Source organism: Berghia stephanieae, chromosome 3 (genome assembly GCF_034508935.2).
Source record: "Berghia stephanieae isolate SIO BIC M18660-M18661 chromosome 3, UCSD_Bste_1.3, whole genome shotgun sequence".
Classification (NCBI taxonomy): domain Eukaryota; kingdom Metazoa; phylum Mollusca; class Gastropoda; order Nudibranchia; family Aeolidiidae; genus Berghia; species Berghia stephanieae.
Window position 1 is genome coordinate 90,496,845 of NC_088362.1, and position 17,500 is coordinate 90,514,344.

Genomic DNA, 17,500 nt, shown 5'->3' on the forward strand with positions numbered 1-17,500 from the left:
TACTTTTCGATAGGACCCTTGTCTATCGTAAGTATTTTTCCAACAGATCCAGCTACCCAATCACTGATGCATGAAAGGGTGGGGGTGGGGGGGGGGGGGCAGCAAAAAACAAAAACAAACTTGACTGCACCTAGGATTGATCTCGGCCTCTTTTGTGTGAGAAGCTAGTAATCTACCGACTGAGCTATCGATCCCATCCCCAATGATTGAACATAATCTCCTATCATCTTCAAATGTACGAGTATAGTAAAACTGTGTTTATTTCATAATTCACGTAGATAATTTGTTTTACTCTATATTTTGACAGTATTTACGCCATATTAAATGTTCGCATCTCTTTGGAAATGTAAAGTTCATGGCAGTTTAATTGGGGAAAGATTAACAGGTTATGTAACTCAAATTGACATTAATATATGTACGAATGTATCATCATAACATTATAGTAATGAACTGCGATCTCGTTGACTTCCAGGAGTGTTTTATCTTGTTAAAAAAATACCAAAAGAAAGAAAGAAAACAATTTTCAAAAATCAAGTAAAGCTATGCCAATCTCTTTATTACGGGTAATCAGGAGGTCTGAGGTTCGATCCCCGGTTGAGGTAGACTGGATTTTTTGGGGTGTTTTTTTTTTCGTGTATTTTTCTTTCTTGCTTTGTCTGGTCTCATTCACGCACACTTGTTCATATCTTTATCTTGCAACGATGCCTGATCCTTGATTTCTTAATTTGCAGCTGAAGTGTCTGGCATCCAGGAATGCGACGCTGGGGCCAGATTTTTAAAAGAATCATTGACACCAGTCTTGTAAGTTACTTCACTCAACATTATTTGACTAGCGTAGCACCATTCCTAAAGTGTGGAAAAAAAAACATATTTCAAAATCTTTTGACTTTCAAGTTACTTCTCAACATTTGCTTTACCTCGCCATAATACCATGATGAAGCGTTGGGTGACATTTTGTGGGCGTGGCTAATTACTCCGTTTTGAAGGCAAACAATGGAATGTTAGGAACATTGTGTCATTTCATATTATTTACTTATTTTCAGTTATCACGCTTGATAACACTTTGTAATAGCACACTATGCGTTATAACGGGCTATTCACGTGTAACAGAATAATTACTACTAAAGCACGCCTGTTATATCCCGATTCTTCGCCTAATATCCCGTTATTTTCAAAGGGTAGATATCAAAGCTGCAGAGCTTTGATTGGAAAGATCATCTGATACAATATCGGGTCTTAGACGTACTTTTTAATATACAATAAATGTCCATATCTTGCTTAGAAGGTCATTTACAAATAATCAAATACAGATTGTTTTTCGAGTGATCTCGTCTTCCTAAGGAAGGGTTATCTTGAATCTGTCAAATTATTTGTCATTAAACAAAGGTGTCTCTGATTTCAGTGTATTAGTCAAGATAAGATTAGAGATTTTCCCGACAATTAAGAAATAATTATCAATAACAGCATTATCGATAATTGTCTACCAAATACTCAGGGAAAGACATTGAATGTTGGGGGCGGGGGAGTAGTCAAAATCAACTGTTTTCCAACCGCGTAAAAAATTGAATGTGACACACACACACACACACACACACAGACACACACACATACACACACATGAATGAATGAATGAATGAATAATTAAACTACTTAATAAATAACAAAATACAGTTGATTCTAACGCTGTTAACAATAAAAGAAGCCAGGAAATATTCTACAGAAATTCATGAGAACATTCACCTTTATCTCAAAAGATTGGAAGAGCGGCCACCTCGTTAAATTACCAAAAAAGGGGACTTATCATTGTGTAACAACTGGAGGGGAGTCATGCTACATGTTATCAATCCCAGGAAAAAATTTTAGCAGAATCATTTCGGAACACTTGAAGACTGCACTTGACAAAAAAAAAACCTCAGAGATGAACAGGCAGGTTTATGAAAAGATGGGTTGTGTACCAACCAAATCGCTACTCTAAGGATCATCATCGAACAGTCCCTAAGTGGCAATCTCCTCTATACTCTGTCTTTGAGGACTTCCAAAAAGCTTTTGATAGTGTGGACAGAAATGTGATCTGGAAACTCATGCAACACTGTGGCTATCCAATAAAATGTGTGACCATCACCAAGCAGCTGTATGATGATGCTACTTGCCAAGTCATCCACGATTGAAAAGTAACAGAACCTTTCTCATTGACAATTGGAGTCCGGCAATCATTTTGAAAGTTATCGACTGGCTCATGAAACAGGCTACCATGTGACAAAAGACAGGGATTCAATGGACCCTACCAAACCAACTACATGATCTCGACTTTGCAGACGACATCTGTCTTCTCTCTCACAACTTGAAAAACAAAGTCACAGAGGAAGCAAGGGAAACATGACTGCTAATAAATACAGGCAAGACATAAATGATGAGGGTCAACAACAAGCAATTTCAGCCTATAAAACGCCACCAAAGAGACATCAAAAAGGTAAATAAATTCGTATACTTGGCTGGTATAGTAAGCAATGAGGGAGGAACAGACAAAGAAATTAAAAGCCAGATAAATAAACCACGATATGCCTTTTACACTATTCGACCAATATGGAATTCTAACGCTCTTACAATGAAAAATAACATCCGAATATTCAACACAAATGTGAAGTCGGTTCTTTTATATGGCTTGGAGACATGGCGACTGACTAAAAATACCACTAATAAGCTTCAAGCATTCATACACAGGTGCCTCAGAAACATCCTAAACATCAGGTGGCGAGACATCATCACAAATGACGAACTGCACCAAAGGCTGAACCAGTCACCTACTGAAACGGGAATAGAGAAAAGGAAATGGGGCTGGATTGGCCATACCCTCAGGAAGCCTGCAAATAATATCACCAGACAGGCTTTGGACTGGAACCCGCAAGGAAAGAGGAGGGTTGGTCGACCAAAGCAAACGTGGCGACTTAGCAATGAGACTAAGTTGAAGGCAGCGATAAACCTGGGCCCAGCAAAGAAAGACATCCAAAAACCGAGTCAATAACAAAGCTGAGTGACGTCTATTTCGCACCTTCTTCAGATCCCCTTCGCTGAACTCTACATGATCCTTCTCTTTCATCATTATCCTCTCGTTACCACTTTTGAATTTTCATCTGTAATCAAACTAAACGTTTTGGTTCTCCTAGAATTTCTTCCTGGCGCTGACATAACCTCCAAATGTGTTCCAAGCGACCCCCCCCCCCCCCAAAAAAAAAAAAATAAATAAAAATAAAAAAATAAATAAATAAACAAAACCAAAATAGAATTGCTCTTGACTGTTTTAAAATGAATTCAAACATTTTGGAACACAAGAGTTCATTTGGCAGTAATGGCGTACTCTGACAAACCAAAAGCAAAACAAAACAAACAAAAAAACAACAAAAAAACAAAAACAAACAAACAAATAAAATGTTGGCCAGAAAACTCGTCCTTCAGACATCGATCAATCAAACTTAACCCCCCCCCCCCTGGGTTCTGAGAATCGTGTTAATCGATCGACATGTGAAGCGGCTTTGTGGTCTAATGGTATGACACTTGCCTTCAGATCGGAAGGTCCAGGGTTCGAGTCTCGTTTACTGAGCGGCGCATAGTTGGTCCTTGGAAAAGACTGGTTATTCATATCACTTCACCGTACTCAGGTGTAAAATGAATACCTGGTAGTATCATGTCTCATCTTACATGTTAAGTATTACTGTTGGCTTGGGACTCCCTGTAAATCGCTTTGATCAAGTTTCGTGGATATTGCGCTCTATAAACGCTCAAGTTTTAAAGACGAGTTTTATGGCCAAAGTTTTTTAAACGTGCTGTTTTTGTTTGATTTTTTTCAGAAAAAAAAATGAATCCATTTTTGAACAAAAGACGAAGAATGAAAATGTTTTGTTGATTAAGGGGAAACCTGAAACGTCCACATTATCAGTCTTCGTTCAATAAATAGAAGCTTACATTTCATTATTTTCATTTGTTCAGAGTACGGCAGAGTTGAACTACTCTGACAATTTAATAAATATTATTCATGGTGTCTAGTTTTCCGCTTTGATAAAAAAAAAAATCCTGTTGTTCCCTCTAATGGGCATGATCTATATTAACTTCCATGTGCTCGAGGTCATTGGTCACATTGCAAAATGTGCTCAAAGTGACCTACATAGTGAAAAGTGTTCACAGATTTAGAACTATCTCATATCACGATTGGTCATTGTCTTAAGCTTGACACATGGGTATGTATACAACTTTCATAAACAAAGCAGCGTTTTTACATTTGTTCAGAAATGTCCAATCGTTGGACAGCAACAAATCACGTGATTGATGACTCGGTTGGACGAAAACATGAATATAGATCGCTCCCATAACATAGATTGTTGTGCTCGCCGTGGTCTTATGGCCCATTTAGACGTTTAGTTAATTCATCCACGGCAGGACAGATATCCAGAAACTACAGTGTGTGCTTGGCTAAGAAACTCACAACATATATATATATAGATAGTATGCGCTTGGCTAAGAAGTTCATAACATTGCCATCCGGAAGTATAACGGACCAACACACAATGTGTAATCATGAACGTTTATTGTCTGGATAATACCGTTTAGTGAGTATTACTCATAAATGTGGATGGCAAAAAACAATAACAAAGACCAGAGTGACGTCAACTTCATTCTATCTATAGATAGAACCAAGTTGACGTCACTCAGGTCTATGTTGCTTTTTGCCATCCGCGTTTATGAGTAATTCTCACTTAAGTGTATTATCAAGATTATAAACGTTTATGGTTACACATAGTTTTGTGTGTTGGTCCGTTATATTTCCGGATGGCAATGTGTTGTGAGCTTCTTAGCCAAGTGCATACTATCTATATATAACGGACCAACACACAAAACTATGTGTAATCTTGGTCGTTTATAGTCTGGTTAATACAGTTTAGTGAGAATTACTCATAAACGTGGAAGGCAAAGAAAAAAAAAACAATTACAAAGACCTGAGTGACGTCATCCTCATTCTATCTATAGATAGTATGCAGATGACGTCACTCAGGCCTTTGTTATTTGTTTTGCCATCCGCGTTTGTGAGTTGTTCTCACTAAAGTGTATTACCAGCTATAAAAGTCAGTTACACAGAGTTGTGTGTTGGTCCGTTATACTTCGGATGGCATTGTTGTGACTCCTTGGCCAAGCGCATTCTATCTATAGATATTTGCGCTTGGCTAACAAGCTCATAACATTGCATCCGAAGTATAACGACACACACAAAATGTGTGTACCATGAACGTTATAGTCGGGTTAATACAGTTCAGTGAGCATTACTCATAAACGCGGATGGCAAAAAACAATAACAAAGACCTGAGTGACGTCATCCTCATACTATCTATAGGCAATGTGAAAACAACTCATGAAAACTGAGCGAGTGAACAAAGAATTTAACTGATGTCTGACTGAATACTATCAGAAATCAGTTAATAAACCAATAGATTTTTGACCAATCAAATCTTGGAATTTGTGAACACCTGCAAACGTGCTCGGATAAGCATGGTTGGTTGTTTATAAACAATAACGTAAATGAAATCGATCTCTCTCTCTCTCTGGTCATTGTTATTGTTTTTATACCGCCAAATTTGTGACTAGTATCACACAATTGTCTCGATCAGATTCTAAATATCCAAGTTTACATAGAGTTTTCTGTTTTGGTAGTAAAGCCTGTTTAGTAATCACTACCATTATTTACATTATGACGAGTGTCTATTGTACGTTTACACGCTCTGTTTTTCATGATTTTATCATGAAATCCCATCCCAACCATCTCACAACCTTATGGTCCTTGTTTCAAGTCCCGCTGTGAGTGGCACAAAATTGTCCTTGGAAAGGCTCTTTAGTCATCTTTTCTCACCATACTCAGGTGTAAAATGAGTACCCGGCAGTAACAGCATTATAGATCTGTCCTAAAATGTAAAAGTGTCTTACAGGCGATGAGAAGTACTGCTATATGCTTTGGAATATATTGAAAAAGCTCTTCGAGCACATTTCGTGGATATTGTGCTATGCTACCTATATAAAAGCCCACATTAATCATCAGTTTAATAAGGCGCCTTGCAAAAAAAAAAAAAAAAAAGGGGGGGGGGGGCGGGGGATAGTAATTAAACTATACAATAGATCACAGATGTATAGAACCACCACAAAATTAACAAATATTAAAAAAAATATCAGGTTTGTCTCAGTTCCTACAGTTAAACAAATCATCAATTTACACTGGAAAAATAAACAAAAACCCAAGGTGAATAATATACAATTCGCTTTAACTCACTCAACCCTAAGACCGACTATATCCGTAGTTTACCCGGGTTACTTTTACCCCATGCCTATTTATTACATTTTTTTGAAACAAATTATAGGCGTAGTATCAAAGCTAATGCTTTTAGTTTTTACATGTTAATGGCAGTTGAATAAAACTATGTACATGCTCATTTTAATATATTTTTTCCAATTTTGAAAAGGAGCAAAAACACTCTAGGATTGAGTGAGTTAAACGGTTTGCAATGTAAACACAATATATCGGCCACCGTGAGTAAACATGCCATTGACATCAATTAGTCTAGGGTCACTGTGCTTCCCAGTCAATGCTTTGTTTATCTTTTTTTATCATCAAATATAAATCAAATATATTAGCCTGTGTTGAATCTTATCTTTTTAAAAAAAAGTATTTAGTTTTGTTAATGTGTGGGCGTGTATTTGCATATATACATATATATATATATATATATATATATATATATATATATATATATATATATATTATTGTTATTGTGTTATGTGTGTTATGTGTATTGTGTGTGTATGTGTTATGTGTGTTGTGTGTATTGTGTGTATGTGTGTTGTTTGTGTGTGTATGTGTGTATGTGTGTGTATGTGTGTTTGTGTGTGTTTGTGTGTGTATTGTGTATGTGTTGTTGTGTGTTTGTGTGTGTATGTGTGTGTGTGTTTGGTGTGATGTATGTGTGTATGTGTGTGTTATGTGTGTGATGTGTGTGTGTATGTGTGTATGTGTGTTGTTGTGTGTGTGTATGTGTGTGTGTGTGTTGTGTGTATGTGTATGTGTATGTGTGTGTGTATGTGTGTATGTGTGTGTTGTGTGTGTATGTGTGTGTGTGTTTGTGTGTGTGTTGTGTGTGTATGTGTGTGTGTGTGTTGTGTGTGTATGTGTGTGTATGTGTGTGTTGTGTGTGTTTGTGTGTGTAGTGGTGTGTTTTGTTTGTGTGTATGTGTGTATGGTGTTGTGTGTTTGTGTATGTATGTGTGTGTGTTTGTGTGTGTATGTGTGTGTGTTTGTGTGTGTGTTTGTGTGTGTGTGTATGTGTGTGTTTGTGTGTGTGTGTGTGTGTGTGTGTGCACGTGCCACCGTGAGAACAGGCTGTCTACTTGAACATTTTATTACCTATCCTAAATATATTTTATTCTTTGAATCGAATCAAGATATCGAATGTTTTTATTGTCTTATTTATTATTGTAAAGCGCTTTGAACTAGTTGCACTTTTTAGCAGGTCTGGTAGTCGAACGTAATTATGAGATTGATTTATCGTTGTTGTCATAAACAATTTTTGCGTTAATTTGAGAATATTTCCATTACAACAATGAGCCCATAACAATACATTACGAGTTTATCTCAAGACTAAAACGTACACTAGTGTCCTTAAGGGCCTTCATCGAGAAAGGACGACATGTATTTATATTCTTTTACTAACCAATGAGTGCCCATCTATTTTAATTCTCCAGCCTAAGCTAACTATGAGGATCCGAAATTTCATTTCATAAAATATTATATTTATCACCTGCAGCTCGCCATTTTATCATGACCACTCTTTCAATATCCATAATATCCCGATATGGTATTCATTCACTACTTCCTGGGACTTGGATAGAATGGGGTGAGTAAACTGCTTTACCCGAAATCACAACACATGAGTTTTGCTCTCATTGTGTCGCCTATTCGGTCATTGACCACCATCTCTCGACCAAATACATCATCACTGACCGTATGTAGTTGTGAATGACTGTATAAATAATGTGGAGTGTGAATTAAATTTCGAACGTTATCAATGATCAGATGAATGAAATAAATTGCAGACTCTGGCCTCGATTACCGGTGTGTCCTGGGGTAAAATTATTTACACATATTAAATCCATGTTTGTAAATTTAAATCTGAATGACGACTCCGCGACTGGTGGCCACATGCGTAACTAAAATTGGCCACACAGAGAATCACGTTTCTTCTATAAATTTTTAGAACTTATTTTTCAATACAATATAAATAAACAAATAAGATCCCCCTCCCCCCCCCCCCCCCCCCCCCCCCCCCATAGTGCAGCCTTGCATGACCCATGTATAGTCTTTGCATAATAACCTAAGGGTATTGAGCTTTTCTTGAGTTGAGACTACAGCTATCTTGAAATATGCAAATCAGCCAAAATAGTCCTCCAAATTCAAAACAGTGGTCACTTTATCATTTTGACACAAAGGGTTTGAATAGAAGTGGCTCGAAATTTCACTAACGGGAAGGTCTACTGTTTCGGATAATAACAATAGACATGTGATAAAGTTTGATTCACAGGCCTTGCTGGGTGATATTGACATTGACAATTCACTTCTCCCTAACTCAATTTACCACAACGCACCTCTGCTGGCGCCGAACTATATCAGTCTTGCCTTCACATAGCTACAACTATAAAGATACAAAGATGGAGATGGCTAGGATATTTTGCCAGGATGGGGGCAACTGGTTTGTCAAGAACTGCACTCCGCTGGACAAAGAGACAGGCCCAAAGAGGTCTGTAGCAAAATCGGTGTCCATGCATCCGACAGACAGATATTGAAGTCTTTAGTAGATGCCTTATGCGCCCCATGGTTCGATGAGGATTAAGCAAGTAGCGCATTAAAATGTGCCCTAAGGACACATTTTCCTATGCCTTTGGGGACAATAAAATGAAAAGGTTTGACCTACAGCATGGATATCAAACAGTGTTTTGTATAATGTTTAAAAAGTGGGCAAACCGTGGAAATGCAATGTAAACATATTCTCATATTCCTACGTGGACGCATTTTTGAATATCAGAATTAAGGGCATGTTTTGACTTCAGCAGCTGTGTTTTGAAATTATTTCCATGACAACAATAAGACCATAACAATTTGGGTCATCAGACATGGAAGTAAGTTCACATCTTGGATGGGGTCCTTTGACCTCTCGTGGTTGGCAGGAGGTCACCTACTGTGTCTTCTATCCCTCTGTATATGTTTTCCGAGTTGCTTTCTATCTTTGTCTTTCAATGAGATAACTTGGTCTGTCCTAACCATAGCCGGAGTCCTTGGCTGAGGGGGAAACAATCAAATACATAGTATTAGTTTTGGGAGATAATGTTTTTTTCATGTAAATCATCTCTCTGTTATTAACTGTAATCTTTTTTGTTATTGTTTCGAATGCATTCCTCTTAGTCTTAGCGTGATCTTGTGCTTGTGTCTGGATGAGACATTGATGGTATGCTCTTGGAATCTACAGCTGTTCCCTATTTGAACCATTCTTACGTAATCGCTTGTGGTTTAGATGCAAACTTTTATTTAACTATCTTCTGTCTTTTTACTAGAGCTGAAATGATCTAAATGTGTTGCAAGCGTCGTAAAACATTAAAAACAACAACACCAACAAAACAAGCAAGTCACATATTTATAACCCCATAGGGATGAGGTACCGATTGATGGATGCATTGAACTGTTACCTGGGAAATGTAGAAATCAGGGTTGTGCTAAACTTTTCGCCGTTTTCCCCTATATCAAATTATTTCCTCATTTATGTCCGTGTGCTCTCCTTTATAATTGGACCATCAGATTAAACGCATTTTGGCCAGAAAAGTCGTCCTTCAAATATCGATCAATTAAAATGACCCTCTTCTTGGCAAAACCTCTCAATCCTGGGACCTCGCGAGATATAGTCTATCGCAAAGTACCTTCCGCCAGGTGTAACAGATCCAGCTACCCAGTCATCGCTGGGTAGAAAAGGGGGTAGGGAAAAATGTTGACTTCACACAGTATTATTCTTCGTCCATTTGCGTGTGATGCCAGTGCTCTACCAACTGAGTTGTAGAAGATCCTCCCCCCCCCCCCCCCCTCATTGAAAGACAAAAAAGAAATAATTTGCCACAGTAACACAACTGTGGCATCGTAAATATTTTGACTTAAACAGTACTTAATTATAGTTAGTTTTGCATGACACTCGTTGAATATCTCCTTGTCGTATAAATCTATTCTGATAACTCAATTTTTGTTATGGTCTCGTTGCTGTAATAGCCTCAGAGCAACTCAAAATATTATCTATTAAAGCAGTTAAAAATGATTAATTGCACTCGGAATGACTTGTAAATATTTGTACATAACTACCGATTTAAGGTCAAAATAATTTAAAGCATTTTTTATTTTGTTTTGTTTTTGTTTGTTTCATTTGTATTTTGTTTATTTAATGAGATTTTAATAGACGAATGAGAACATTTTGGTCTATCCTCCCTTTGTTATGATAATATCTAAACCATAATGATGTGGCTAAAACAAATTTTGCATCTTTTGTATCCTCTCTAAGTGACTCGCTTGGATTTTAAAAAAAAAATCTTTCTGTTAACCAACCCTGATTTACTGTAATAAATTCCCAATAACTGTCATTCAATTATTCAACTCACATTTCCCAAAGTCGTCGTCAATACCACTGTGTCTAGGTTAGCGTGAGTGTTATTTTAGCGTGGATGCTGTGATAATAAATTAATAGACGTCACGTTCATGATCAACCAATCAAATGCCTGTATCCGTTTGTCACTGACAGGTCCTGATTCCCTAGTTAAAAGGAAGAGATCGATGTGATGATACGGAGTATGTGATAGTGGTGTCAATTATATGAATTAAAGATTAAACCGGAAATATGGGTCGATGCTACAGATAGTTGTGGTAACAGTGTTAATGGTGATGGCGATGGAGCGGTGTTAACAATGGTGGTTGTGGTTGTAATGATGACGACGGTGCGTGCTGCAGCTCGCTGACAAAACATCTTTTACTGGAGTTAGACACAAGTTTTTGTATCTATAAACAAATAAAGATATTCCTCCACCTTTTCGAACTGGTTAAAATCTCTTAGGTTTGAAAAATGAAATCACGAGGTTGGGAGCCACAGTAGTGCGGCTATGTTGTCTTGTGGTTGACACGACTTGCTTTCGGATCAGAAAGTCCTGGGTTCGTGTCCCGCTCTAATCGCATCATAGTTGAGTCCTTGCGAAAGGCTCTTTACTCATATTCTAATGATTACATGGCCATTAACAGCGTTGTCTCGGAGAAAATTAATTGTAATAATATAGCCTAACCGGCGCTATGTCTTGTCCTACACGATAAGTGTTGCTAGAGACTAGTGACCCCTTTATAAAGCGCTTTGAGCCCGTTTAGTGGACATTGCTCTCTATTACTGCTCAATTTTTTGGTTATTATTATTATTATTATTATTATTATTATTATTATTATTATTATTATTATTATTATTATTATTATTATTATTATTTCATTGGATATTACTTGCATTTTGTTTATCAATCGATTGAAACTCTCGAATGTATAAAAGTGGACATTCAAACGAATGTTGATAGATACAATTTTACGGCGATTCTTGAATAGGACACTTATTTTTTTGTTAGATATTTCATAATTTGAAACAGCTGTGTGTGCCGAATTGTATCAAATGAACAATGAATGTTGTTTATAAAACTTTGAAAAGTATTATCTATGCATGAAAGATATTCGAGCATTTAAACGTTTTTAAAGCCTATTAGCTTTACACATACGATAAGGTACGACATCTTTTATTTTCGTGACATTCAAGCTTTTTCATTAATTTTGCAATTATAACGCGTATGGACAACTTTATTATTTTCGTGTTTTGTAAATGTTGCTGCTCGAAGCTCGAAGAAATAAATAACAATGTGAAATTGAATGTAAGTTTCAATATAAATACGAAAACAGATAAAATGGACGTTTCAATGTTTTGTTTATTCATCTTATTAACGCTACTACCACATTATCTCATTCACCTGTAGTGTTTCATTCATGCTGTTTGTTGATAAAGAGGAAACCGAAACGTCCGTTTTATCTGTTTTCGTAATTAAATTGAAGCTTACATTCAATTTCACATTGTTATTTATTACTTTCGTGTTTGCAAATTAAAATGCGGTACCTAATCTGCCGGGTTTTTTTTTAAAGAACACAGTATGTGTTATTTGGTTAACATTGCATATACTGTGTTTTTAAAAACAACGGCAGAAATGTCAAAATAATTCAAATCAGCAATCGGGTTATGTAAAATTGAAAGTAAGACAAAGTATGGAGGTCGACGTCTAAAGGAAAATCTATTTTCTGAGATTTTTGGACAAGATGAGGGTCATTTTGATCGATCTATATTTGAAGGACGAGTTTTCTGGCTAAATTTGTAAATGCGTTTTTTTCTTCAAAGAAAGGCAGTATTGACGATGAAAGGTGACAAATTCAAATAAATTGTCCAGCTCTCAAGTGGCCTTTGAAGAAATAAGATCAAAATTGATTGATAAAGCTAATTTTATCCCAGCAGTAATTAATTTACATTTTTAAATTGAAAAAAAACCCAATAACAATAACAACAACAACAACAAAATTAAAAATTAAAAAAAAAGCAACCCCCCCCCCCCCAAAAAAAAAACCGCAAAAAAAAGTCTTTAGTTAAGAAAATACAATAGGTAATTAAATTTTGAAACCGCCCGGAGCCGTTTTTTTTAACGTAGGATGTATAGATTTAGTACTTAGTCCTGTTACCTCAGGACATTTTCATCCATAGCCACGTTTTAGTTTGAAAAGTTTAACAAATAAAATCTCGTCTCGGTTTTGTTGTGTTTGTTATTCTCAATTTGATTCTTAACTACATATATTATATTCTCTTTTTCACGGCCTTCCGCGGGGCACAAAAAGCCGCTCTCGCCTAAGTATTGCATTAAGTAATATAGACAATCCATCCAATAAAGGACTGATGTCAACAGAGATCGCCATTTTGTTTGAATGAGTGGAGTTCATGATCAAGTTCAAGGAGAAAAGAAGAAAGAAAGGAAAGCTTGAGCTTTTTTATATAGCGTAATATCCACTAAATGTGCTCAAAGCGCTTTACAAGGGGCCCCTGGTCAACAGCAACATTTAACATTTAGGACGGGACATGACGCCTGTTAGGCGATATGACAATTTTTCGGACAAAGACAACGCTGTTAATGGCCAGATACTCAGTTTACACCTGAGTAACGATGAGAGAATGTGTGTAAAGAGTATTTTCCAAGGACTCAACTATGCGCCGAGTGAGGTTCGAACCCAGGACCTTCCGATCCGAAAGCGAGTTTCATACCACTAGACCACATAGCCGCACCATGACTGGAGTATGACTGGAACAAGGGATCCCAGAGTTAGAGTGAAACAACTTAAAGCTAATCATTTCCAACATTTTCTCTTCAAGTAACTTATCCTTGTATTATTTTTTTTCAAGAGCGGTTGGCGTTATTAAAGCCTTTTTATAGCCTTTTTAAATTCAGAAAAGTGAGTGGAGCAGTCACTTATGTTGATAACAACAAGAAATGAAGTGAGTAGGAAAGTGTCAGAAGACAATAAATTAGAGAATAAAACGACTACTCCGCCTGGCCGGGGAGAGCTTATGGCACTTTCCTACTCACTCCATTTCTTGTTTTTTTTTTAAATAGTCTTTGAATGATCCGATGGCTCAGTTTGTAGAGCAATCAAATCCACACAAAGGATTTTTAATGGTCCTCAATTTAGTCCAGTGTATTTCTCGACCACTCACTCTATCCACTCAGTTGCAATTGGATGGCGTCCTATCAATAGGGCGACAACAATTTTATTGTCGGCGCGTTAAATTCCACAGAAACCGGGATGGTCCTGATCTATATTATACATCATGAATATTCATGTCTATTCTTATCTCTTTTTTTTATTTCTATTTTTTTGGTCACATAATTTATTACTCATCTTGCAACAAAAGTCAAGCGTGATCAGTAGTCGAACTGGTGACAAAAATCGCTAAACTCTGACCTCAGCGTTGTGTAACTGGATTAGGCACTTTCACCTGAGGTGTGAATCAGTACCAGGCAATTGGCAGAGACAGATGTTGCAATAGTAGTAATACAGATTGTTGCACTTTATATGAAAACTGGGCCTCAGTTGACCTGCTGAATTGAATAAATGAAGCACATTGAGCATAGTTTATCAATGGAAGTTTCTATATCAATGTTCATATTTATTATCAATTCATTTATTATGACGATGATGATGATGATGCTGATGATGATGATGATGAGGAGGAGGAGGAGGAGGAGGAGGAGGAGGATGAGCAGGAGGAATAATAACATTAATAATAATAATAATAATATAATAATAATAATAATAATAATAATAATAATAATAATAATAATAAAAGAATGAAGAAGAAGAAGAAGAAGAAGAAGAAGAAGAAGAAGAAGAAGAAGAAGAAGAAGAAGAAGAAGAAGAAGAAGAAGAAGAAGAAGAAGAAGAAGAAGAAGAAGAAGAAGAAGAAGAAGAAGAAGAAGAAGAAGAAGGATGATGATGATGATGATGATGATGATGATGATGATGATGATGATGATGTTGATGATGGCGATGATGACGACGACGACGAGGATGATGATGATGATGATGGTGATGATGATGATGATGATGATGATGATGCAATAGTGGTTGCGTGGGCGACCGACTTCATTCCAACAACCCCCGGACTGCTAAAACTATTTGTGAGATGGAAAGGTCATGTCAATAGATGGAACAGCTGACGCTGAGTTGGGGGCGGAAGTAGACAGTGGCGACTCCCCAGTGACTTTACAGTCTGGCTTTCCTTCACAACGGGTAATGCTTTATAAGCCATAGTCCGTACACGTTTTCCTTTCTTTACTTGTAAAGAATACAGATAACATGGCAAAGTGGACACAGCGATTAAACGATATTATTTGAGACCAAAACTATTGCCTTAAAACGGTATCGATGCCCTATTAATATCGATGCTGACCGACGTGATATTATTTACAGGTCTGAAAACCGAAATTGTTATGGCCCCATTGTTGTAATCGATTTACTCTCGAAGTGCCGAAAAACATTGCCCAGTGTTATATGCTGGTCGCCAATTAAAAATATTTCATTTTCACTCTTTTACGTCCCATAAACCTTAGAATCTGCCTAGACATCCTGCTACTAGAATAGTTGAGCCACCTTACGATTCAATAAGTAACCTATCTATTGTTAGTCGTCAGAAGAATGGTTACATATACGCTTCCAAGGAATCTGGAACAGGAAAAGTGGGTCTGACATCACGACTTTTCCTCGCTATTTAACAGTTTTCTAACAGACAACGCTTTCTATTGCGTCTCAAATAAACAAATAAATCTGTGCGTCAATATTAGTGTAATCTTGCATCTACAGGGATACCGATCGGATAAAACCCTCTTTATCTTTATTTTATAACTGGTGCCCTTAAGTACTTCACTTCTTGATTATGTGAGATAACTTACTGAAAGATTTTCAGGGGTGATATGTATCGTGGGATATGTGCACATATTTGCAGGTCCAGTGATATTTTAAAATATTTATGTGAGGATACTCAACTTTAATCAGAAAGAATATTCCGTACTACGAAAACATGGAACAATCAAACATTTCAAACCAAAAATGCTAAAGATATTAATGAATTTTAAAAAGGCCATTGGTAGGGAACTTTTTGATTTCAAATACATACATGAATGAGTATTCATAATATGTCAAGAATAAGAATGGATGCTTGGGGGGTTTTTTATTGTTGTTGTTGTGTGGCTATGTGGTCTTGTGGTATGACACTCGCTGTCGGATCGGAAGGTCCTGGGTTCGAATCTTGCTTGGCGCATAGTTGCGTCCTTAAAAAAGGCTCTTTACTCACATTCTCTCACCGTACTCAGGTGTGAAATGAAAACCTGGTCGTTAACAGCTTGTCTCTGTCGGAAAAAAAAAGTTGTAATGTCGCCTAACGGGTTAGATATCCCGTCCTACATGTTACGTGTTGCTGTTGGTCAGGGACCCGTGTAAAGCGCTTTGAACACGTTTAGTGGATATTGCACTTTATAAAAGCTGAACTTTTTTTAAAATTGGTTTTTATATTGTTATTTTTATTTTCAATTCGAATACAATTGTAAGCTTCCTTGATGTAATGGATAATTTTTTCTGTGTTGGTTTGAAAACATTTCCATTACAACAGAGAGCCCATAACACGTTGGTAATCATATCCGCATCGGTAAAGTGTTGATAAACATAAATCTTTTGAAGTCTGGATTTATATCCACTATCAGTTGAATATCAGAAAATATAACTGATAAAACCTTAAGAGATGTAAATCTCCCGCTGTAAATCTTTCCGGAAACCATAATATAGTGTAGGGTTTAGGCACCTCAAGCAAGTACATTTTTGTACGTTTTGATAACAAAAGAAACAACAACAATAACGACAATAATAACAAAATTAATAATAACAATAAAAATAACAACAACAATAATAATAATAATAATAATAATAATAATAATAATAATAATAATAATAATAATAATAATTATTATTATTATTATTATTATTATTATTATTATTATTATTATTATTATTATTATTATTGTCCCAGAACGTTACAAAAAACACCTGAACAATGCAAGGACATATTCTGGAACAAACGTAAACACTGACCACAGACAGTTAGTAATTACTTTCAAGCAGTCAGTAAAATATGATTTTTTAAACCCAGACCAAAACCAGCAACAGATTTTACTATCCTAAAAGATGAAGATGTACGTAATGCATTCAAAAACAAACTGACAAACAAACTTCAGCTTATACATATCAATGCAGAAACAGACCCTGCCCTAGAACACCAGAAAATGATCGACACTATCATTTCGGTAAGAAACGAAACTCTTCCAAAGACAACAAATGTCAAAAGGAGCTTCTGTCCAATCCTCTAATAACTTTCAGAAGAACAAAAGCAACTTAGACTCAATATTAACAGTTGCCACAATGAAGAACTAAAACGAGAATTGAAAACATTGAGAAATCAAGCGATGCATAAAATCAAAGCACAATCTATTGTCAATTATAAAAGCAAAATCGACAACATGGCAATCGAAATAAAAACAGCCCCAGGCAGCATGAAAATATTCGAAGCTCTTAAAAACATTAAAAAGAAACAAAAAAAGTCGTCTAATATTATCTGATGATGAGTAGTAGTAATTTGTGATGACAAACAAATAGTTGCAAGAGTTAAAAACTTCTTCGAGAAAAAGTACAAAGGGGACCAACGGATAGAACCATTCGAATACCCCGAATCAAGAATGGAAGAACCAATAACCGATCTTGAGGTTAGTGCAGCTATTTAAC

At 36.4% G+C, this 17,500-nt stretch overlaps 2 protein-coding genes and 1 long non-coding RNA gene across 3 annotated transcripts in view; all 3 read left to right on the forward strand.

Annotated features, from left to right (window-relative positions):
• LOC144969697 (uncharacterized) overlaps positions 1-17,500 on the forward strand; it is a 64,219-nt gene that overhangs the window by 36,661 nt on the left and 10,058 nt on the right. The window lies entirely within an intron of this gene.
• LOC144969383 (uncharacterized) lies at positions 2,411-3,022 on the forward strand. Its single transcript, XM_078908492.1, has one exon. The coding sequence runs from the start codon at positions 2,411-2,413 to the stop codon at positions 3,020-3,022; it is 612 nt and encodes a 203-aa protein (XP_078764618.1).
• Positions 8,737-17,500, forward strand: part of LOC144969384 (uncharacterized) — a 9,437-nt gene continuing 673 nt past the window's right edge. Inside the window, exons 1-3 of the mRNA XM_078908493.1 lie at positions 8,737-8,825; positions 16,872-17,025; positions 17,487-17,500. The exon at positions 17,487-17,500 is cut by the window's right edge and continues 673 nt beyond it. Of these exons, the coding sequence (XP_078764619.1) occupies positions 8,737-8,825; positions 16,872-17,025; positions 17,487-17,500 (257 nt within the window). The remainder of the gene's footprint in view (positions 8,826-16,871; positions 17,026-17,486) is intronic.